The following is a 25,352-nucleotide window of genomic DNA, read 5'->3' as shown; positions in this document are numbered from 1 at the left end:
TTATCCCTGTGTACAGAGGGGATGGGGACTGGGATGGAGGAGATAGAATAGAAAAATCAGTTCCTACCAATGTTGAACAAAGGAGAACAGTTCTTGTGAGTCCTAAGGGAAAATGCATGTTCTTATAACACTCCCTATTTAATTGAATAAATAGAACATTGACACTTTTAGAGACAATATCATGTCCTTGTCTGCACAGTAAAATATGAAAACAACTTTTGAATCTTTCCTTCTGAACTCAGTGTGTTAATGGGCATCTCTAGAATCCAATCAGCCACACATGGCTTCTGGAAAACAAGGTGCTCTTCAGTATACAAGATAAAACAAGGATCTGAGGATGTTAAGCCTTAAAAAATGTTACTATCTTTCTTCTGAGAAACTCCTAAGCAGATTTAAGTATCCCTTAAAACTTATGATTTATTTAATTGAGATGACTAAATTTAGTCAGACTTATTCATTGTGCTTCATCTATACAAATTAAAGAGAATCCCTCAAAACATTCATATATTGGAAATTTTCTAAAACAGACATTGCCTATTTTGAGTTTGAATATTATTCACCTAGGCTTGGATAAAAAGTGTCTGAAAGACTGGAATATTCCTTGGTAGCCATTGTAGCACAGAAAGAAAAGGTTTTCCAAGTAATTAATTTGCACCAAAAGACTTAAAACCACCACAGTATTTTTCTGCCTAACCTAAATGACATTACAGATAAGCCAGGGAAATTTTAATAAATAGCATACATTTAATTTCAACTTTGTTACTTGAATTTTGATACTTTGAAGAATTAAAATATTTTCTAGTGCACAGGGTGATAAATATATTAAAAGAATAAGTGTCAGAATAAGGTTCACTGTTGACTAAATATTTTTGATATTATTTGGAGACTTATTTTGGTTAAACTGCCATTGGTGGCTGTATGCTTTCAAAACAGAAATAAGTGTTAAGTGGATAAAGTGAGCATTATTTGTAAACAGAGTGGAAGACCAAGGAACTTATGATATCTCCTAATTTAGGAATATTTGTGCTTTTGATATGGAATTGCATTAATTTAGGTGTGATTACAAATTTACATACCTAAAACCAACTATCATTCTAAAACAAGATAAAAATGAAAAGACGTCTATACTGAAAGTTTATTATAAAAATGATCTTTGGGGATTTGCTTCTTTATGACATCGGAAGTATTTAAGGGTTTTTCATTTGGGGCTGCAGAAATGGTGTGGTGTCCATGTTTTCATGGATTTATTTCTTCTCAAATTTTTACTCACTGCACTCTCTTTTCCTTTAACCTATTGTGATTACCCAATTTTCCCTGAGGAGTTGTTGAAAATGAGAGGAAAAACAGGCCTAGCAATGATCTGGGATCATGTCCAGAAAATGTTTTCAGTCCCTAGAATACATTAAGGATGCTGCTCTGAGCCTTGTAAATGCAGCCTGGGAACATGAAGGATAGTCCTAGAGAATTCACTCTGAACACAACAGCACTGTGTGGTTAACAAAAGGAGTATTGCAGAGTATACTGAAACATTCAGACATCACAAGCATCTCAATTCATGTTTGTATTGTTACCGATGAACTGGACTGGTGGCATTGAGGAGTAGGATAGTTTGCTTACTGAAATACCTCAACTGAGAGACCTTGTGTTTCAAAAGCCAAAAAAAAAAAAAAAAAAAAAAAAAACCCAAAATAACACAACAACAAAACATTGCCATGTCCCAGAAGTCTCTGAGGATCTGTGTACTAATTGAGTAATACAAAAGAAAAAAGAAGCAGAACTAGCAGAGTCATTTGAAGGGGACATTCCATAGCAATTAAAATTCCATACCGACTATATTTACTTAAAGTGCATCCCTAGAACAAAAGAGAAAAGTGACATTCAGAAATCTGAAAGAGGATGATCAGAATAAACATGTTTGTAGTTCTTGGTTACTTGTTGGAGAACAATGAGGAGGATAGACACTTGCATAAAGACAGGATTCATGATACTTAAACCTACCTAGTAGAGTTAGAAGGCTGAAAGATTTCTTTCTACATAATCACAAGTTAAAGTGCTTTATGAAGTCTATTGTCATCACTCCATTATACCAAGTGAACTTTCATGGGATTATTACAGTGTCAGTGCTAAAATGAAGTTTGGTAAGTCAAATTTCTCTATTACTTAAAATTTAAGTGTGGAGATTCCTAAATGAAGGTTTTACTCTACTCTTTTGTAATCTCTTTCATTCAAGCAGATAGCCAGCTATCACAAAAACACGTGCAGGAGAGTTGAAGGTTTTCAATATTTTAGAATGATTTGGTGGCCTAGTTAGTACTTGAGTGGGAGAATGATTTTGAATTTCTAAGATATGTCTTATGTATTATAGAATGGTAGTCTGCTACTTTTTATTCTGTCTGACTCTTAATGTTTTCTAGAACATACTCATGGAAGCGTGATGTAAATGAAGCAATTTAAATGACTCAGTATTTCCAGAGAAACATTTGTTTCTGAAAGTTTTACCATATATGTACATATATGAATGATACACAAAACACACATTCATGTATTTGTTTTTTGTTTTTTTTTTACAAAGTATTATATGAGGCTTTGCTAAACTTAAAAATACATTTAGCACAAGATGTTCCCAATTTTAATCCTATAGATTCTAGGAAATCTTAAGAATGTCTTTCAAGTTATTGCAAGGGGTTTATTTGAGAAGTAGTGCTCCAGATGAAACCTGCTGGTCTCTTGGAAGATGGAGAACTGAGGCTTGTCCAAGAGCAAAATCTTCCCTTAAGCTTAGTGGGAACCAACTTGGAAAATGATATTTTGATTTAACTGTAGTGTTTGACAGGTCATTTTTATATTCTTTTAAAACTACTAGCAGAAGCTGCTGTGTCAGTCAACTGCAGAATTTGTGCCAAATCGTTCTTTGAAGTGTCAAGGCAGAAGGATCACATTTCACATTTCTCCATTAAAAAAAAAAAGGCCTCAGAGATGTATTATTTCCTGTGTTTTTTTTTTAATATTGTTATATAACATGCTTCTAAGAAATATTTTTTTCTCCTCAGCTTTAAAAAGAATTCTAATTAGGCATGCATGCTTCCATATCCTAGAAAATGTGTATATGTACATGCACATCTATATATATATTGTGTCTTTCAGGAAGCTAATGCTCAAATGGCATATGTCTTTAAACTTAAGGTAATAGATGATCAGCTAGTACAAATGTCAATGTAATTAAGTTTTTAAAAGACAGACTTGTTAGTGTGGTTTGGTATATTTATGAAATGGACCAAAATCACTTAAAGTCTCATCATCCATCTGATTTCTTTATATAAATTGTTTTGTTTAATGCATGCATCATACTGTTCAACTTTTTTATTAGTGTTTAATCAAAATAAAGAAAAATAGCATTTTAAAACACATTTTGACCAAGCCAAATCCAATGTAAATGTAAATTGATTTCTCATTTCTCTCCCTTCTTAAAATTATTTTATTAATTTCGTTTTTAAGACCCCACCTCAGGGACTATCTCTTTAGTCCAGGGTTATTACAGTATTTCTCAGCACTAAAATTATACCTCAATTACAATGAATTTTCTATCTTTCTGCCCTTTGAAATTTCTACTTAATCAACTTTTTTTCCTCAGCCTTTTCTATTTTATAATTTGGTACCTATCAACTAAATGCTTAGTTTGGCTATCATTTTTTTACCTCTGCTATTTCATCACTCCATGTTTTGAGGCCTAGTTATTCTTTTACCTGGAAATTTCTGTGTTTTCCCCTAATAAGTTGTATTTATGCAGTAAATGGGAAATTACTTGACAAACTATACTGATCATAACATTTCCTTATGTTTCTTAGTATCATTTAAGTCTTGTTTTTTTTTTTTTCCTGCCTCTCTCCTTAGTTATTTTTGCAAACTGTTCAAATAAGGGTTAAGTCTGCCAACATTTTTAGATGACCTATGAAATTTACATATTGATCTGGCCATGGTCATATGAGAGCTGTCTACATATACAGACGTGCTTTCTCTTTAATCTCTCTTTTACACACAGCTCCTATTATGGTTTCCATTAAATATATAGGTAAGATTATTTTATGTTTTTTTATTTATTTTTTTCTTCCTCGACATAAGAAAACAATATTTTATATTTTTAGTGTGTGTTTGCTTTCACCCTGTTTGATTCATTAGGCCAGGTGGTTTAAGTCTAAATTTTAATTACCCTGATAGTCTACATTTTATCTTTAATATGTCATTGAAATTTTTTAAAGGTGATCTTTGATATCTCTATTGTAGTATCTCAATACTTCACTGGCATTACATTATAATTGTGTCTTTGAAATTTCATATTCTTTTTAAATTGTATAAATGTATATTTATTTTTATTCCTGCATGTAAAGTTCTTGCTAATCACATAAAGCAAGTAGAGCATGCTGTTGGTTTAATACTTCAAAAATGAACATGCTAGCAACTAAAAAATGTATTTTGATATATTTCATATATATTTATATGTACACATATGCTTATATATGTACAAAAATGTGTGTATGTACAAATCTCCATGACTAGTATTCCCTAAGGATTAAAGTGATAAAGCAAATGTTGCCTCAGTTTTACATTGGTAACTAATGTTATGAGATAGTGGACAGGTCATTAGAATGAAATTCTATTAGTTTATTAATCTGAAATCTGTTAATTGCCACCTATACAATGAGTTCACTGTTCATTGCTTGTTGTGTCTAGATATAATTTTTCTCTCAATGGCATATAAGGTCATTTAAAATTATCCAATTTATATAAACATTTTGAAAATAATATATAATATAAGGTTATTATAAAGAACACATTTATCTTTTTTTTTGCCCAGCAAAGAGCACAGGCTCTTTAGTCAATGTGCTTGGGTTTTAACCCTTGTTCTAGGAAGTACTTGCTAGGTGACTAGTATTAGCTAGTTACCTAAAGAGACTAGTTAGCTGGTATGATTGGTCAGTGGGGTAATGTCTGGGTTGTAGTCTGCTCTCTGTTCTTGGTGTGTTCTTGGCAGAAGGATGACTGGACACACCTAAATGTCAGGTCCAGGTTCCTGGCAGATTGTTATCCTAGTTATTTGGCTCCTTCCTTGGAAAAAAAAATCACAAGCAGGACTCATGCGATGGAGTGACCACAAATAGGAAGCAGTTTCACATGCTAGAAGTTTTTTTTATTATAAAATGAAACAAGTCTGTCTGCACAAGTGGAGAGAGACAGATTAACTATCTCTCTGGGACTTCTCGAGTTGTTTCCTTGTATTGGCCTGGTCGGGGCACCGGCTTTGGGAGATGTGGGATGTTACCAGATGCTTAGCAGGTGTTCTCAAGGTTGCATCTTCTATGCTAGCTCCTTCTCTGGAAGCCTGGAGGTGGGGAGGAGGGAGAGGTTGAGGGGGTGAAATGAACTACAATGTAGATTTAGGCTAATGACATAATTAGGTTAAGGTTACTCGAGATCACTTTCCAAATCCTATTATGCCTAGACTGGGGAATTACCTGATTGGTAAAGTGTCCTCTCCTTCCCCATTGTAGCAGTTGCCCTGGATAGGATTAGGGGTGAGGCCAAAACAAAGTGCCTGCCCTTATCCTTCTTCCCAGGTGGGGCAATTGCTCAAGGCAGCATCAAAGCAGGACACTCTCATCCCTAGAAGAGCTGGAGATCCTATCTACCCAACAGTAATACATGTGAAACACTTAGCCTAACACCTGGCAGGCAGATAGTCAACTCGCAATAAGTGTTAACTCTTTTACTGTGTCACCATCATCTTCATAATTTACAAGTCTTTGCTTGCCTGGACAATCTAGAACTACAATGCTAGTTATACTGAAATGCGTTTCCTTTGCTGAGCTGTAAAAAACAAACAAACAAAAAAAACACTTAAATGTTATCTAGTACTGTAAACTTTACCAATACCTTATATCTACATATAGTTTTACATTTTTAAGCTTAAATCTATCTGATTTGATGTTCAGCTTGAATGTGTAGGTAGACTCCATATGGGTATCCTCTTTGACAAGAAAGGACATCAGGAATAGAACACTATGTCTTGCCTAGTTCACAAATCCTTATTGTTAATAAAGCTGTGGTCAGAATTGGGCCATGTGATCCTCCTTCTAGGACTCATAATGCTTCTGTCATTTGCTTCTTAAATATGTTGCAATATTTGTGTTACTCAACTTATTGCCCTCTTCCTCTTTTACTTCATGTTAGATTCCATAAATCAGCTTATCTAAAACTGTTAAAAGCATTTTTAAAATCCCTGAAAATGCAAAAAGAAACTTTATAATTTTTCATATTCTCCAAGTAGAGATAACTTTTTGAAGCATGAAATAATCCTTAAAAGGAAATGACTGAAAGGTCATGGAATAAAAACTTATTTAATTGAAACATACAATAAAAATAAATTGTCAAATAAAAAAAATTGTCAAATGTCAGAGACTATTTTCTTCCTAATTAATAAAGAACAATCCCCAAATCATGGGGAAAAATGGGCAATAATATTGTTCGAAAAGTTTTCAAATAAAAATGGCTAATATACTTTAGAAAATTGGTTAAGCTTCAGTCAATTTAGTATTTATGAAAAGTAACCCAACATACTTGTTAGAAACTTAAAGTTCAGCATAAACCAGTGTAATCAATGTATGGAGACAGAAATTCTCACACATTGTTGTGTACCTGTATGAATAGAAGTTTTGAAAATTCTCCCTACCAAAGAAAAAGTGCACACTTTTGTCCCAGAAATTTAATCTCCCACTTTTTACTGGTGTCCTATCCTAGCTCAGGTATATAAAACTATGTGTACAAGAATATTTTGTACTGTTTTTCTAAGAGCAAAGAACTAGAAATAATGACATCCATTAAATAGGGGACTGGACATTTAAAAGATAACACATCATTATGGAATATTTTGCAATAATGGATAATGATGATATTCATGATGTGGGAATACCTCCAAGGCACTTGTGAGAGGCAAGTTGCACAAAATATGATTTAATATATGTATTATCCCATATAGCTATGTATATAAGTTTAAAATTATAAAGTTACTGGCGGGAAGGGTAAGATATGACTTCTGAGGAATAAAATTGGGAGTGAAAGAGACTTCTCATTTCATACCTTTCAATAACTTTCAATAATTTTTATTTGCCCATATTTAATAAATTCCCTAAAATTTTTAGTAATAGCCAATGATAATCATTATCAAACTAAAACTATACATCAGACTCTGTGCTAAATCTTTCATATCATCACTCTAAATCTTTACAAGAATTCTGTGAGGGAGATATTTTCACTTTGGCTAAGAGTTACTGTAGTTAGCCACAAATCAGACGCTGAGGAAGTGATGAATTCCAAATTCAGTCGTGGGTCCATTTACTTTCTTAGCAGATGTTCTTAATTCCAATCAAACCATTACTTACACATTGTGTGAACAAGCAGCTCAATAGCCTCTCATTTCCATTCATACTACTAAAATATTAATATAATGGTTATAATTTCTTATGCCCGTTTATTCACCTGCTTACCAACTGTGAGCCTGTTCTGTGCTCTCAGGGTTCAGTGGTGAACCATTCTAGCAGGTGGAAAGGACAAAAACAAGTCAATGCCTTGGTTTGTCCGATGGTGATGAGCAACCTGTGGAAAACTAAGCAGAGAAAGTAGAATGGGAAGGAGGCTTGCAGGAAGGAGTGATGAGAATGGAAGCACTGTTTTAGTGCCTAGTAGTTGGCAGCCCCCTGTCAAATGTACACTGTTCACCCCATTTAGTTCTTATTTTCCCTCTTTCTCAGTTTTCTCAACTTTTTGATTAAGAAAATAAGAGCAATTGATGTGTTAATTACCTTGATTGTGGATCATTTTTACAATGTATATGTATATCAAAACATGCACAACTTGAATTTTTGTTGATTTATATCTCCATAAAGCTGGGGGGAGAGGGGAAAGGAATGAACAGTTATTTAATTTTTAATTCTAAGTCAATATAACTAGTGCCTGGTATGATCAAGATTCAATTTTATGTCTGTCTGATTTCTAACCCTGTATGTTCTCTCACAAAAAAGAACTTCCAAAGAATTGTGCCTAAGCTAACTTAATTATATTGAACATTTTCTCCTGTCATTCTAACACATTTATCTAGTGCTATGATGGATTTACACGAGGCAAGGTGTACTCTCAATATAAAATTCCTTCAAAATTTGGTGGATGCATATTCTTTCAAAAATGAAAACTCCAACATTCTTTACTCTAAAATGGGTACAGCATTTTGCTGCCTTATTGTTCAAGGAGTTTATTTCCCTCAAAATCCATGGTTGCAGATTTGATTCAGGCGTTTGCTTTCTGAGTCTTGTGTGCTAAGCTACACAGGAACTGTTGTCTATGAGATTGAACACTTAATAGCTGCTTCTGGGAATGTAAATTTGATTCTTTGGACTGCTCATGGGACTGTGTGACATTTTCCATTCCAGTGACAGAAGATTTGGATGGCATTAGGCTACTGACTGATTCAAGTAAGTTCAGTGTGAACTTAGGCATCTATTTTGCATCTTTTCTGAAATATCTTTCTCTAATAGTGTTCATATTTTCATTATGATTTAGCTATTCATTCAGTATGTTTAAAATATATTTAAAACAAGTCTTATCTGAACTCTTGTGTCGGTAAGCTATTTCTGAATTGTCATATTGGTGTTTGTGTGAGAATTATAGTTAAGAAGAAAATAGATCAAAGTGGCTTAAAAGCAAAATAGATATCTGCAAAATAGATATTCTTAATCAAAATATGTACTACCCTTTATGCTACCTGTTTATATCATACAACCAAGATAAAGGTCATAGTTATTTAAGGGAATTACCTTTTTAAGTTTCCAGACTTCTCTGTAAGTTATTCTTTTAAATCAAAATCATAATGAGATTACACAAGGCCATGGCTACTTTATCGTAATTAAGTGTTCTAAAATTTGGAAAAAAATTTTAAAATAAATAAAATATTTTATGACTTCTTACTAATTTTTAAATAAGTGTCATAAAAAATACTCTGAAAACAGAAAGCCGTGCTTCAGGAGAAAAGAATGTTTTGGGTTCCCTTCCAATTATATCAAACTGCCTGCAAAAGAAAGGATTCATTGTATGACTCATATGCCCAGAAAAGACAGCACGAATAATCTAATGATAAAGACTAGCTTAAATATGATCTGGTGGACTAAATATGTTTCTGCCCGTTATTCTTAGCTTGCGTTATTTTGGGGTTGACTGAAGGCATTTATCCAGCTATCTATTGGATATATGCCAGTGTACCCTTCTGAAGATTTTTCCTGCATGATTTTTGAAAGTTTCTTTTTTATAAGAATGGGGTCCAAATATAGTAGGTCCTTCTTTCCCCAAAGTGCAAAGTGTCCTACTTTGATTCAATATGAAAATAATGCTCTTTTTGAAAGTGACTTAAGTATATACTTTTTTACATTTAAAGATCCTTCTCAATAATAATTCTATTTAAATGTTATTAATAGTCAAGATTTGGCTGAAGAAGTTTAAGGGATTTATTTTTTGTAGGAGGACTGTGCTGTACTCATGAAACTTCTGTAAAACTAACAGAAAATGATAAACAGTTAAGAACTTCCAGCCAGAACAATGGGCTATTTCCTTTTTCAAGTCTGTTTGTCATCCTTGCTGATGGACAGTTCCCATTTGTTTTCAGACTTATTAGTTGCAAAGTATTTCAGATCAATGCTGTATAGAAAAGTACATTTTATTTATACTTAATGAGGTAACTTTTGCAAGCTTAGTCATGACAGGGAAGTGAGAATATGATTATACTTCTCAATTTACCCTTTCCACATGAAATAATGATTGTGAGGTAAAATAATCTATTAGGGGCAGCTCAGCAAGTCAGTTCCTTTTTTCCCCCCCCCTCTGGCCTCTGGCTTACTTGGATGGGAAAATGGCCAAAAAAAAAAAAAAAAAGTACTGCTGCATGTCTCAGATATAGGCAATGGGTCTTCACCAGACCATAAAAATAGAACCTTATGAGCCATGCTAGTAGTGTGCTGTGTGTGGGTTTCTTTTCTTTCTTTTTTTCAATTGCTCTGGCAACAAACCACACACTGGGATCTGACGTTGTAGTTTTTTTTTTTTTTTTTTTTTTTTCCAAAGCATATTTAAACTCTCACACACTTATGTAATGAGGATTTTGTGTAGGATTTTTCTGCAGAATAACATTTGGTCTTATTAAGAATTGTCAAATGTTGGAGCATTTGATTGAAAAATCCTTCTTAGCCTTTTTAAAGGTAAGTCATATGATTTCTCTTTAAATAAAAAAGAAGAGATTTCCCATCTCCCAAATAGTCGGAGAGGACACTACTATATAGATACTCCTAAGAAGTTATATATATATATATAGGACAACAAGAAGTAGTAATTACTTTCTTAAAGTCATTTGGCTTTATTTAAAAATCAGGTTTCTGTTGCTTTCCAATTTATCAATCTTTGTATATTTTATGTTTAAAAAGAATTAAAACCATGTCCAATGGCCAATGACTTGTCACTTCTCAATGTTTAATGTCTTATTCTTATCTTTAAACACTTATTACTTAAATGATTTACAGTCCAATTTGAATTTTGGAAAAACTGTCATATTGAGGATATTTTACTTGAAGTTTAAATTATAAAGAAGGTCATTATAAATGAAGATCTATATAATGAGATTAGTTGTTATAAATGACTTGCCTCTTAGGTTAACATGTTCTCTCTCAAGCAATTGTTAGCTACTTATTACTTTACATGTCATTATCTTGTTTAATTTTCAATTTGAATTACATAATTTTTTGGATAACCTGACTTTGTCTACATGGTTAAATACAATGTATATTTTGTATATTTGCTTATTAAGCAATTTTCTTTAATGAACAAAGATATTTAATTGTTAATGGAAATGTTAAAGTATATTTTAAATAGTAATCTGAAATTTAATTAGTGTAAATTGTTAGAGTAAAAATAAACCAATATTAATACTTTTGGCAATTCAGTAAGCTTATTACAAATATTACTGAATTATTATCTTAAACGATAAAACCAAATTTAAGTAGAGGATAAATCATTAGAGAAATGAACTAAAAGGCTCAATACTTTTATTAAGTAAATTTATAAATAAGTATAAATGGCATAAATTTTCTAGAGTAAATCTCATTTTCTGGAATCACCAAGTAGCAAATCTAAATATGTTTTATAAGATTTACATGTACTTTTCAGTCCTTTCCTATGTGGTTTTAGGTTAGTAATATCTTTTGAGGCTAAGAAAAACAATGCTTTAAATATTGGTTTGCAAGGAAACCAAAATGAAATACTAAAAAATTTTTGTTACATAGTATATAATGGTCCTTTGGGGTTTATAAGAGGAAAAAATGTAGAAACATTTTATTAATTTACTGGAATCATTATTGAACCAGAACAATAAACCAAATAGAGAACTATCAGATAACGGGTTAGGCTGGGAGAAATACAATTATAATTAGAGAGGTACTTGCACAGAGTGTACTGAAATTTTTGGAATTTATCTCGGAAGTTATAGTTACCGCCCTTATTTTTTATAAAAATGTTTTGGCCAAGTTAACTCAAACACACTCAAATTGTGTGTGTGTGTGTGTTTCCTGAAGGAACTAATTCTGTGACTATTTTATGATTTAATTACAAGATGTTTTAGTTCACTGGCCCAAGATATGGCTAAAACTTCCAAGTAGCATTGTTCTAACTAGTAGCTGCCTTGCCATTTAATGATATTGTAATTATATATATATATATCATCAGTTTTATTATAATCTAAGTGTTTTGTAAATCACCACCATTTGTATAAAATATACACATTCATTATATTTAAAAAAAATAATACTTGACCACTGTGAAACAACATCTTAATGTTATGATTATTTAAAATAACATTTAATGATAGCATTTCAAAATAACATTTTCCATGATAGGGATTTTTATACATTATCTTATTTAATTTATATTAACCTAATTTGATATACAATAAACTAATTTTACATGAAATGGAATCACAGTCAAATTTCAATACTCAGACCCAGAATTGAATCCACATTTCCTGACTACAGTGCCCAGAATCTCAACCACTGCAAACCTTATAATATCTTTCTGTTTGTAGAAGAATTTTGAATGTGGGGGAAAAAGAAATTGGCCTTCCTGTTGTCTAACGTTGAAAGATTAAGAATGGTTCTAGACAATTGTCTTTAAGTCAATATAATTCTAAGAGAATCATTTCAAACCTATAGTAATCCCTGGCTCATAAGTCTCTAACAGATGGGCTTGTGTCTGGAAGGATCATGAGTATAACATATGAAGCCCAGTGTATTTATTGTATTAAATTTCTGAGACTACCATCAAAACAAGTTTTAAATTGCAATGTACTAAAGTATGTTATTTTATATTATAGGTGTCTATAAAATGTTTTCTATGGTATTTTTTTACCTTCATATATTCTGATAGGATGTAAATGCACCTGTGATAGTGTAAATAAGATGCTGATGATCTCCTAATTCAGTGATTTAAAAATGATCTGCAGAGCCCTTGGGTTCTTTGGAGATGATTCAGTGCCCCACTGAGGTGTGACTGGAAGGGGAAAGAGGCAATTCCTGCCTTTTCTTTTTAAATTTTTAATTCATTTTTATTATTTTTGTAGAAATGGAGGTCTCACTATATAGTTGAGGCTGGTCTCCAACTTTCTGGCCTCAGAAGTTGGCCAGGGTGATCCTCCCACCACACCCTCCCAGAGTGCTGGGATTACAGGTGGGAGCCACCATGCCTGGATATATTCCCACCCACCCCCTTTTAAACTGTCTTTATATATTGATATTGTCTGTAAACTTTAACTTGAAAGGAGAATTCTATCTCCAAACAGAAATTTATAAAGATTAACCTAATGACCTGTTTCCACATGATGAAACGTAATCAGATTTAAATGACTGATTTGCACCCATTTCTACTGTCTTGAATTTGAGTCTACATCTGACTCATGGCTAGAGAACCATGGCTTTGTTAACACACATAGTTATGCCGTAGGGCAAGAATGTGAAAAAATAATTTTGAAAGCTAACTTCTATACTCATATTTAATCTATTATTGGATTAGTCCCACTTAATAACTCCAAAAACTGCTTTAAGGGAAGATGCTGTATTTTATACTGAGAAAGACTTTGTGTATTCAATGAATGACAGTGAAAACCAGAGGTATGTGGTCTAGTTTTCTGTCCTAAGAAAAAGTGGAAGGAAAGCTTATAGATACAGTAGAAAGTTTTAGATATGCACTGGTCAGTAAGAAAATATCATTCAGGTCTATCACTCATTTATGGTACATGGACTCTGGAAGTCCAAACTTTTTCAAGTTTCATAGTTCACGTCCCAGCAAATGTTACCCTGGGTTATGCCTTTTCTGAGTAAAGTTTCCCAGGGAACACAGCTTTATCCATGCATGGGAATAATTATAGATACTCTGGGGACTTGCTTTAATGTTCTGGTCTATGTACAGGAGAGGCTTCTCATAGTTCAGCCTGCTGCAGGCATTGTAATAATAATGAAAAATAATTTTTTTAAGTTTTTAAAAAGCTCAGTCTCTGTTTAGCTTAGGTTCCCAGCATAGTGGAAGGGCATTTTGCTTAAAAGTTCATTACAGAAACACTCTGCTAATTTGACACACCCCTCCCAAAGAAAAGGAAGTTCTATTGTTCCTCCATCTTTCAAAGACAGCCAGAGGAATAGGATCCACTAGTGAATTCTACAAAATGAATAGTATTTATAGTACATAAATTGGATAGGAGACAGTTGATTTAGCATTAGAATCAAGAAAGGTATGTAATTGGTGGCATTTTAAAACATGCCTTTTTGTCGTCCCTTATTTACACATTTCAATAATTTTCTTTTCTGTATCTATTATTTTTTATTTTTAAATTTAAGTACTTCAAGCAGAAATTAAATTATTTCAGATATAGTATCAATGTCTTATCTTTGATATAAAGGATAAATAATTAATAAAAAATAAAATTTAACCCAAAGTTAGCAAATGAAATTAATTACCTATTTTAATATGTAAACAATTGTTTATTAAGAAAACTGAATATGTAAGACCTAAATTTTGCATGCTCTAAAGAGCTAAATATGATGGAAGAGTAGACAAGATACCCTCGGAAGACGGTATGCAGCATAATAATAAATTATGATTAGAATATGATATTTCATTATTCCTGGTGTCACAGCATTCACTAATAATAAATGAATCAATTATCTTGCCTATTCTTAGGAAAAAAGCAGAAATGTACAGCAAGGTAATAAAAATGAATCAATCAGTTGAAAATCTCTCTTAATTTATTAGTGTGTGGAAGAAATGATGTTGGATTAACACTTGTATCTTTGCCTATATTGGATCCAATCATATCCAGACCAATATTAGATTAATAACTGTCTAACCACATGATTAAACAGAATAAATTAATTGACACTTCTGTTTTCTAAAGAAGTTGACTCAACAGCAGTGGGATGTGTACACTATTTCACTTCAGTTTTAAGTTTAAGCAGACAGAGCTAGGCAGTACCCATGCCTATGCATTTCCCTAAATATCTGGGCTCAGAGTCCATAGAAGTTGTAATTAGTTTTTAGGTCTGGAGAGGGAGGCATCGGAGCACGTGCGCTGTTCCCTGGGTTCTCCAGTGGGCACTCTTGTAACTCTCTCCCCCTGGTAAAAACTATTCCTTGTAATGCATGGGGCTGCTTAAAGAATGATTCTGGAAAAGGCCAGATAGATTCACAATGAGATTGTGGCATAGAATCTGGAAAGGGCAAATAGATGCTGATGTATCTGTCTTAACAGCAATAGATTTATAATCTTAAAATAAGTTTATATGCCATCAGAGTTGAAAAGGACATCACAATTGAATGAATAATTATTAATGAAGTTCATATAGGACATGATAAAATAACTTTCTGAAAGAAGGAACTTAATCTTTGAGTTAAATGGATTCATGGTATATTCACATAACTGGAATTTAACACTGGGTGTTTCCTGCTGCATTTTTTTCTAATGCACTCTTAAAAGCATAGGATTCTAGAGAGGTTTTTCTAAAGCTTCCCAAACGTGGGGAAGAAGAGCATGAGGCAGGAGTGGGGAGACTGAGTTACGAATGAGTCTCAGCTGTGTAATCACAGTCATTTTTGCCTATTGGTCTTACATGCAAGAATTGAAGAACCAGTTCAGCTGCCTAAATTAAAAACTGCTAGCATCACCTCACATGAGGAAATTGAGGTATAGAGTGGCTTATCCATTGTCACCTAGCAAGAGAGTGGTAAATCAATCTTTGGTCTAATCTCTAGACTCCTAATCTCAATTGCACCAGGGTGGATCCCTGCATTTTGATTGCTTCCTTAAGTATAACTAGCAAATAAGAGTTGGGGGATGATCTGTGAAATGTGCATTCAGTAAAATGTTATGTACACCCTGAATATTATTATTGATTCACAGCATGCAGAACACCAGAATGGTATTCTCTATTTAGCAATTACTACGGTTGCTTAAAAGATTGTGTTTCAAGAAAAGTTTAAAGTGCTTTACAATTATACTTTGCAGAGAAAATTCCATTTGATAATAGCCATCCCTTATCATCAGCCTTATGTAACTTGTTCCATTGTATTATGACAACACTGGTCAAGCCAAATCATGTTACATCATTCAAGAGGGCAGGGAAAGCTATTATTCCTACTCCACCTTCAAGCAGTTAATAAAATGTCAGTTCATCCCCATTTGCTCAGTGAGACATAAACTTCCACAGGAAAAACAAATCACTTGTTTAAGCTTATGTGTTTTCCTTTTACACTGGAAAAAACATAACACCAATGAAATACCCAAGCTTGTCACAAAGCATTGGTGTGAATGAGTTTGTTGCATCTGTGATTTATAGTAGAAGTGCCCCAGGTATAAGGAAGTAGGTAAAGAGAAATCCTAAAGGGTAAGAAAGAGTATATAATAAGTAAATAACTGAAATTGCCAAGGAAAAATTTTATGTTTGTCTTTCTCCATTTTGGGAAACAATCTTATTTTTTTAGCTATGCAAGTAGTATTTTTGAAAGACTAAATGGTTCCTCAAGTGAGCCATTTAGTTTTTGGAATGGAAATAAATACTCATAAAATCCTAAAAATGGTTCTTCTATTGCAACAAGGCTGTAGAGACAAAACCTGAAACCATAATGAACCATAATTTTTATTTAACTTACAATAACAGGAATATTCTGTGTGCCTCTCTTTTGTCTGTAGCCCCCTTTTTTGTTGGCATGTATGTTTTCTTTGGCCATGGGCATTTTGAAGTTGAGAATAGTTGTTTATAAGTCACACAGCACATTCTGACTATCAGTGACAGGTCAGCCCCAGTATTTTAAAAAATACCATTATGATAGCTCAAATTATTGTGTTTTCAAATATTATAAGTAATAAATTCATATTTCAATTTGATTCAATTTGATTCAAATTACAATTTGATCCAATCATATAATACATTATATGCTTCCAATCTTTATATAATAACCACATACTATACAAAGATACCAAAAATAAGATTGACTGAAATACATACTAGCACAAACTAGTTGATTTTTAACAAAATTGGCAGAAAAACAACTGCACATGACAAAACAATATAAGTTGTATATAGTCAAAAAACCTTTTGAGATTAGTAAGAAAGCAATAATATACACAAAACATCCTTTACATTATATATTTTCTTCAAATTCTTTACATCTATATTATACCCAAAAGTCATTAACAATAAAATTGAAAATAAGGCATACTTCTTTAAATTAATTTAGTGTTTTAAACACTGTTTATAGGACAAACAATTTAAGCATGAATTCAGTATGAAATTTTCTTTTAACAATGGTTATAATTATGGTGATATTAGACAGTATCCTAGTATTAATTTTCTGACAATAGATTGTTTCTATTAACTCTTGGTTTTTTATTCTAACAGCTTGCTCTTGAATGATTAGAAGAATTGATTCTCTCTGAGATTCATTGGTTCATTTCCTGTAAAATTCATATCTTGCTGTTTATTCATGAACAAGGTATGATAAAACGTCTGTTACTATACTTGCTTAGCATTTAGGTGCAGAAGACATCAGTTCATCCCCATCTGTTTGGAGGAGAACTCCAGGTAGGGTGAGGACAGTAGTGTTTGGGTGGAGAAGCTACTTAAAGGATGATGTTGCAAGTAAGTGTCCAAGTGTCCTAGGCTGAGGGTGAGAGATTTCAATATGTTAATCATCTATAGAAAGAAAATTTAAATAGAACTTTGAAGAAATTCAAATATGACACTATTACTTCTGCCAGTGGTGGATAATAAAGCAAAAAAAAGGCGGGGGGTGGGGGCGAAGACCTAGGAAATCCATTTGGTAAAACAAAAAGAAAAGCATTTGTTCATTCAATACAGGCAAAATTATCTGTTCCAGTTGCATATTTTCTTTGTACTTTGATCTTTTCGTATTGATAATTAAGCTTCTGTTTTATGACTTCTTTCTCATGATAGAACCAGACCTTGTAGGAACCACCTTAATCTTGGAGTGTGAAATATTAATTCATCCCCTGAACAAGAAAAATGGGCTGTGATCGAAACTGTGGGCTGATCACTGGGGCTGTCATTGGTGCAGTTCTGGCGGTGTTTGGAGGTATCCTAATGCCAGTTGGAGACATGCTGATTGAGAAGACAATTAAAAAGGTACAAATAGTCTAAAGACTAGTTCTTTTCATTCTTGATTAATTCTATCTTCTCTTTTTGCTTTGAGTATAAGCTTCATATTTCATGATAACTGGCAATTTTGTGTCTTTGACACTAAGATAATTACGAACCACTGCAATTTCTACATAATAGAGAAGTGACCATGTGTGAGATGTTACAAATATAATGTATATTTAACATGAGTACATTACTATCTTATATAAATATCCACATTGTGATAACAGCTGTCTATAGGTATGCAAGCTAGTAGAAATAAAAATGTTTTTAAATATATCTAAATAGTATGTTGGCATGCTTTTGAATAAGAAGCAAATGTGTTTTGTAAAAGGATATTTATAAATGTAGTGGCATTTTAGTTAATACTGAGAAAAGTAAAGCCAAATATACGAGTATATGTGTGTGTGCATAAGATATTGTATTTGATATTGAAAAATCTTTGGTAAACTGTTTGGAAAACTTTGTTATTTTGGTTTGATAATCCACTGCTTTATATAATTTGTATAATCTGATTGTCTCATAAATTATGTTTTATATTTGACTCTTAGAACATATTTTCAGAAATATGTAAGACATATCAGTGTATAGAAATTGATTGTACTTTAAAATAGTAGAATGATCCAATAGACAGGCTTTGCACAACAACCTAGAATTCTTCTCTGACCCTAGTTCATTGTAATTAGCTATACATTCACTCTTCAGAAACTTTAATTGATAGAGGGAACCAGAGAATATAGGCAAAACACATCTGCTAAAGTCCTAAATCAGGAATGGTAAATTCAAATGGTTTCAGGAGTTTGGAGACAGGGGTTAAACAAAACTTAAGGTGTCAAGAACAAGACAAAATGAAGATCAGGAACAAATAAGAGTATGTGTCCTGCCTGAAGGCATGCACAGTCATTTTTTGAAACATGATGCTGGCCAAATAAAGCATATCCGAGGGCTACCTTCAGCTCTCTACCTGGTTAGGATGGCAGTGACCTAGACAAAGACTTATTAAGTATAGTGCAGGATGGAGAACAACAATTTCATTAAATTTTTTATTGTTGTATTCTTTTAAATATATTTATGGATATGGAACCTGCAGGTACAGAGGGCTGACTGTAGAGTGATTTCTATCTCGTTTATTGCTAACTTATCATAGATCTTTACCTCATACATTTAACCAAAAACATATATATAAAAATTGAATGTTATCTCTGCCTTGAATTCCCCATTTTCTTAATAGTATTTTTAATATAAGCCATTAGAGATTGTGATGGTGAAGCGGGGCTTGTCTAAAAGTGAGATGGAATTCCCATTGCTCTAGCATCCTTCTTCCTCTGTAACTGTGCCTCCCACATGGCCCTGCTGCCGAGAAAGCACAGTATCTGTGTCTATGTTAACACATAGACTATAACTTATCTTTTTGTTTCCAAATTAAAAAGTCACAGTAATCTCACCGTGCATGGCAATTTAGACTATTGATCCTAATACATAATTAATGATCAATACATGAGTATTGACCATTTAATTTTTTTCTTTGTCATGCAGCAAAATTAGTATGTATAGACTCTTTGGGGTGGCATGTGAGATGCTAGGATCTATTTTAAGTTAATTCTTTAATATTTATCTCTTATAATAATCATGAGAAAGACTATTGAGATGTATCAAGATGTGAAAGAGTATCAAGATGTGCTTTTGTATAGTGACTAAGAGAATCAAATAAATTATCTCAACAAGTGTGATATAACTAGGGAAAAGTATATTATAATTAAAAAAATACATTGTGAGACTCTAGAACTGAATTTGGAAAATAAATGTTATTTAGAAACAGAATTCTCTGAATATTCAAGAAACTTCAGGAAGAAGATGGGACTTGAGTTGAATTTTAAAGAAGTATAAAATTTTGAAAGTCCAAAAAGAACTGCAGTAAAGGTGTCAAAGGACTAATTAATTGGAAAAAATTGTGGAAATGAAATTAAATGCAGTGAAGAGGGATGGAAGACAGTAGACAATGTGCCAAGAATACTGGATTAACAAGAGAAATGTTTAGAAGGCAACATTAAGAAGCTATAAACATCAGGCAGAAGAATATTTAATTGATGCTGTGATATACAAAACTAGTTGGTATGTTACATAATAAAACCTGCATTTAGAGATTGATATCATCAAATGTCTAGCATTTATTTAGTGTTTACTAAGAGCTGCTTATATTCCTATATAATTAATTTGTCAGAAATATGTATGAGAAGATCCTGTTATTTTACCCATTTTACAGGCACAAGTGCCTAAATCAACTTGCCAACTTGTCTAGCCAATAGGAAAGGCAGTCAGTTTCCAAACACAGGCATTCCTAAAGTGAGAGCCTAAATGACCCCCATCCTTGTACACTATGCATGTGCAACAGAAAGGGTTGGAAAGTAAGGAGACCAACCAGAAAAACGAGAAAAAATTAGGTAGTATATGACCACTTTCAAGGAAAACTTAAGATTCCTTTTTAGAAAGATCTTTCTGTGGTGGTGTAGATAGGAAAAATTGAAAGGTGATGTCATGCAATTGAAGTTTGGATAGAGGAACTAAATTAGGAGACAAGAAAGTAAAAATAGCAAACTCAAGATGTCCAGTTGAGTTTCTGATAGAAATGTGTACCTTAGGAAAGAAGAGAGGTTTTATATTGATATGAACATCAGTCTATATTTCAAAGGTCAGATCTCAAATAGAGTTGATCATTGGCATAGAAATTACAGATAAGACTAAAGAGTAGATTTGCTTTTAATGAGTTTGAATGTAGAAAAACAAGAACACAAAGATTGCTATACGTTTTGTATATAATTCAGGTGTAGGAAGACAAAAGTGGAAAAGGAATAGAATGATCTTATGTGAAGAAATAGAAACAAAAGAGTCTAATTTCCTGGAAGTTAATAGGAGATCAGGACTCAAGGAAAGAGAGAATGAAATGTTGTGTGGCAGATGGAAATTAAGGAAATAATGGTTAGGTACAACATGGTCAATAATGATTTTGAAAGCATAATTTGAGGGAGGTAGGTAAATAAAGGAGGGGGAATGAAATAAAGAAATAGATTATTTTTTTTCTTGTTCTTTAAACGAGGTTTATCTGTGCAATCTTTTACAAAACAAAAGAGATGGTTTGGTATGGATTCAGACTCTAGGAGGAGGAGGAGGTACAAAACTGAAATTTTGTGAAGATTGTTAAATAATAGTTTGCACTGTATGCTCACTACAAATCGATAGACTAAGACACATCAGAATCCCTACAATGGTCAAGGTCTAGAGTCCATGTAAGGCTTAATCTGATTTTGCTCTCAGATTTCTATATAATCATGTTGACCTTATCAATTTTAGTCATATAATGATGCTAGAACTTTTTCTTTGTTTACATAGACTGTTTTCTTTTTGGTTTTAGTTTACAAAACTATTTTGAAAATGATATTGGTATATGTATATCTTTGGCATATATTAGGAGTCAAATCTCTGAATTATGTGTAAGCCTAGAGAGCCAGTTGTCTTATCTCTGCCTCAGAAACACTTAGGATAATGCTGTTATTTTACAAACATATAAGTTTGTTACCGGTGAATTCTTATTTATCATCGAAACTCATTGAATATTACTTTATTTAATTAGCTAATAGCAAATTCAGGAAGTTATTGTATACAAGTGCCATTTTGAAATAGAATTAAAATGCTTAATGGAAAAAGATCAGAAAATCATACTGTTTTCTCATTTATAGAGTCGGAGTGCTATGATGCCTTCTAATTCTAAAAGATGACATAACATTATTAATTAATATAATTTGGATTGGTCTAAAGTAGTTCAGAAATCTTACTTAACAATATATTTTATTTTTGCTCTTTATTTCCAAAGGATGTTTTCTGGGGACTGTATGCTTTTTAGGGATTATAGCTGAAATCTTTCTTACTAGTATTCTTCACCATGATTCCTAATAGATTTGTGTGGAGCCAGCAAGTTTATGCAACCTTTCTTCTTTTTTTTCTTTTTCATTATCTTAGCACATCTGTTTACAGCATATGCAACCTTTCTAGATAGAGTAAAAGTCAACAGCATGAGTTACCATGAATGTAGAACCTACCAAAGCACTTTGACGAAGAGTCAGAGTTCTGCTGCCATTTGCAAAAGATAATTTATCACTTTATATTGTTAATATCACTTGATAAAATGTTTAGTGAATATTTTAGGTTTTTGCATAAATTCTTGGTGTCCAATTTCTGGGTTTAAGAACCCTATTAAAGCTTCCTTCCTCAGTACATTTCACCAAAGTTTATTCTGGGCCTTAGCTGATGATTATAATCTGATGATTAAAGCTATTTTCTGATTCTCAGCAAAACTCACTAATATTCTAATTCATTCTCTCCTTCTCAACTTACACTTGTACATAATGCCTAAAGATGAAAGAAATTATTTTAAGGATGGGGAAATTGTTCTCTTTAGGACCAGTTACAAGCAAATTGTAAGACTGGGTGGGAATGATGGAGGGCTATTTCAGTGTGCTTCTGCTTTTTAAGGAAGTTTTTATTTTACTGGGGAGAGAATAAATATAAAATTATTTTAAATAGCAGAAAAAGAAATATCAGAGGAAATTACAGTACCTTTTATTTAGCACATGACTGGCGTAGACAGTAAATGCTATGAACTGAGCAGTGAAAGGAATGTGCAGAGTAAATGATATTAGAGTTCTTCCTCTTAGAGGGTGGAACAAAATAATTTTTGAAAAAGCATGGATATGATTTACAAAATACTAATAGCTGATGTTTATTGAATGGCTTCTTTGTGCTAACACTGTTCTAATTGCTCACATTTATTTTTTTATTTTTTTGTACTAATGTAAATGGCATTGAGTTTTTAAATTTCAAATTCCAATTGTTCATTGCTGGTATATAGGAAAGCAATGAACTTTTATACATTAGTATCCTGCAAACTCACTATAATTGTTTATTAGTTCTAGGAATTTGTCAATGTTTTGGGATTTTCTACATGGCCAATCAAGTCATCTATGAACAAAGACTTTTATTTCTTCCCAATCTGTATCTTTTTTATTTTTTTCCTTTTTTTATTTTTTTGAGTAGGATACAATTATTATCTTCCTATTTTATTTTATTTATTTTGGCATATTATGGGGGTACAGATTTTAAGGTTTCAATAAATGTCCTTTCCTCCCTCCCCCCCAAGTCTGAGTTTCCAGCATGACCATCCCCCAGATGGTACATACCTCACTCATTATGTATGTATATCCCCACCTCCTCCCCCTCCCACATGCCCAATACCCTATTACTATAGTACCTATGTGTCCACTTAGGTGCTGCTCAGTTTATACCAGTCTGCTGGTGAGTATATGTGGTGCTTGTTTTTCCATTCTTGGGAAACTTCACTTAATAGTATGGGTTCCAGCTCTAACCAGGAAAATATAAGATGTGCTATATCACCATTGTTTCTTAGAGCTGAATAGTACTCCATGGTATACATATACCACATTTTATTCATCCATTCTTGGATCGATGGGCACCTGGGCCGTTTCCACAGCCTTGTAATTATGAATTGTGCTGCTATAAACATTCGAGTGCAGGTGTCTTTTTTGTAGAGTGTCATTGGATCTTTTGGGTAGATGCCCAGCAATGGGATTGCTGGATCAAATGGTAGATTCACTTGTATCACTTTAAGATATCTCCATATTGCTTTCCACAGAGGTTGAACTAGTTTGCAGTCCCACCAGCAGTGTAGGAGTGTTCCTCTCTCTCCACATCCATGCCAGCATCTATTGTTTGGAGACTTTTTGATAAAGGCCATTCTCACTGGAGTTAAGTGATATCTCATTGTAGTTTTGATTTGCATTTCCCTGATGATTAGAGACGTTGGGCATTTATTCATATGTTTGTTGGCCATTCTTCTGTCTTCTTTAGAAAAGTTTCTGTTCAAGTCCATTGCCCACTTTTTAATAGGGTTATTTGATTTTTTCCTTGCTGATTTTCATGAGTTCTAAGTATATTTTAGTTATCAGCCCCTTATCGGATGCATAGGATGCAAAAATTTTCTCCCATTCTGTAGGTTGTCTGTTTACTTTCATGACTATTTCTTTGGCTGTGCAGAAGCTTTGTAGTTTGATCATGTCCCATTTATTTATTTTTGTTGCTGCTTTGATTGCCTTTGGGGACTTCTTCATAAATTCTTTGCCTAGGCCAATGTCTAGGACAGTGTTTCCAACATTTTCCTCTAGAATTCTGATAGTTTCATACCTTAGGTTTAAGTCTGTTATCCAGCATGGGTTGATTTTTGTGAGAGGTGAAAGGTGTGGGTCCTGCTTTAGCCTTCTACAAGTGGCTATCCAGTTTTCCCAGCACCATTTATTGAAAAGGAATTGTTTTCCCCAGCATATGTTTTTGTCTGCTTTGTCAAAGATCAGATGGCTATATGAGGATGGTTTTATATCAGGATTCTCAGAGCTGTTCCACTGGTCAATATTCCTATTTTTGTGCCAATACCAGATTGATTTAATTACTACAGCTTTGTCATAACAACCTATCAGGATAAATATTTAATTAAACCTTATGAAAATGCTAAAATTCAACTATTTTTTACTTTCAAAAATATCTAGTTTATATTACTACTATTATCCTCATTTCACAGATAAAGAAACTGTGGTACAAAGAAATTAAGTAACCTGTTCACAAATAATTATTAAGCGACCAAACTGGAGATCAAATTGATAGCATTAAATTTCATTGGCAACTACTTCACTCTGTGCTTTAGGGAAGAAGCCACTACAATTTGTTAGGGTGGGGATAAGGTAAGAGAATCTGACTCATAGATTAAATCTGCAAAGCATGATTCTGTCTCTTGGTGGTACTTTATAAGGTCCTTGAGAAATGAGACACTATTTCTACATTTGTACTCTACCTCCGCCATGCACAGTAAGATATTGAGGCCATTTTAAATAATTACACTTAAGTTGCTAGTCATGTAGATGGCTACTGTTTTCATGCCATAGTAATAAGAGAGTATCTGTCTATATAGAAGATACTATCATAAGCATCTTTTTTCAAATTAACATAGCAGAATAGAAGTTTCAAGGTTAGACCTGTAGACCATGCTATATGAGAGTCACTGGGTTGGAATCCAGCTGTTACCGAGGCTAGATAGTTTGCATATTTAATGTCAGGGATAAATACTGACTTATACATTAAGAGGATCTTAAATTACATCTCTTTTTCTGTACATGTAATTATCACCATTGTACTTCAAACTTACTGACATATTTGCAAAATAGGCTAGATAGTCCAAGTCCAATTTAAAATCAAGCCCTTTTATTTTTTAAATTTCAGAATATTACAGGGGCACACACATTTTGGATATGTGAATTGCTTTTGTACAGATTGAATCAAAGTTATAAGCATGTCCGTCACCTCAATAGTGTGCATTGTGAGGTGTGAATTCATCCATTCCCTCCTCCCTCCCCACCTGCTTGATTTCTGTTGAATTTTACTACCATATGTGCAAATGTATGTTGATCCATTAGTTCTAATTTAGTACTGAGTTCATGTGGTGTTTTTTTC

At 32.9% G+C, this 25,352-nt stretch overlaps 1 protein-coding gene and 1 long non-coding RNA gene across 8 annotated transcripts in view; one reads left to right on the top strand and one right to left on the bottom strand.

Moving 5' to 3' along the window:
- The window catches only part of LOC105879342 (platelet glycoprotein 4), a 72,020-nt gene that overhangs the window by 27,204 nt on the left and 19,464 nt on the right, over positions 1–25,352 (top strand). For 2 of the 5 annotated variants that reach the window (XM_012779496.3, XM_076006483.1), the window contains 2 exons: positions 17,025–17,118; positions 17,580–17,768. In XM_012779496.3, coding sequence (XP_012634950.1) covers positions 17,649–17,768 — 120 coding nt within the window. In that variant the 5' untranslated portion in view covers positions 17,025–17,118; positions 17,580–17,648. Of the gene's footprint in view, positions 1–8,477; positions 8,520–10,161; positions 10,293–17,024; positions 17,119–17,579; positions 17,769–25,352 lie in introns of those variants that run through there. The other 3 variants (XM_076006482.1, XM_012779495.3, XM_076006484.1) reach the window with 3 other exon arrangements.
- The window catches only part of LOC142872918 (uncharacterized), a 54,693-nt gene continuing 34,145 nt past the window's right edge, over positions 4,805–25,352 (bottom strand). For 2 of the 3 annotated variants that reach the window (XR_012921010.1, XR_012921011.1), the window contains exons 3-5: positions 7,854–7,937; positions 7,539–7,657; positions 4,805–5,377 (exon numbers count right to left, since the gene is read on the bottom strand). This is a non-coding gene — a long non-coding RNA (uncharacterized LOC142872918). The remainder of the gene's footprint in view (positions 5,378–7,538; positions 7,658–7,853; positions 7,938–25,352) is intronic. The other variant, XR_012921012.1, reaches the window with a different exon arrangement.

This window comes from Microcebus murinus, chromosome 9, assembly GCF_040939455.1.
Source record: "Microcebus murinus isolate Inina chromosome 9, M.murinus_Inina_mat1.0, whole genome shotgun sequence".
Taxonomy (NCBI): Eukaryota; Metazoa; Chordata; class Mammalia; order Primates; family Cheirogaleidae; genus Microcebus; species Microcebus murinus.
Note: the sequence above shows the minus strand (reverse complement) of the source record. Positions and strands in the feature narration are given on the sequence as shown.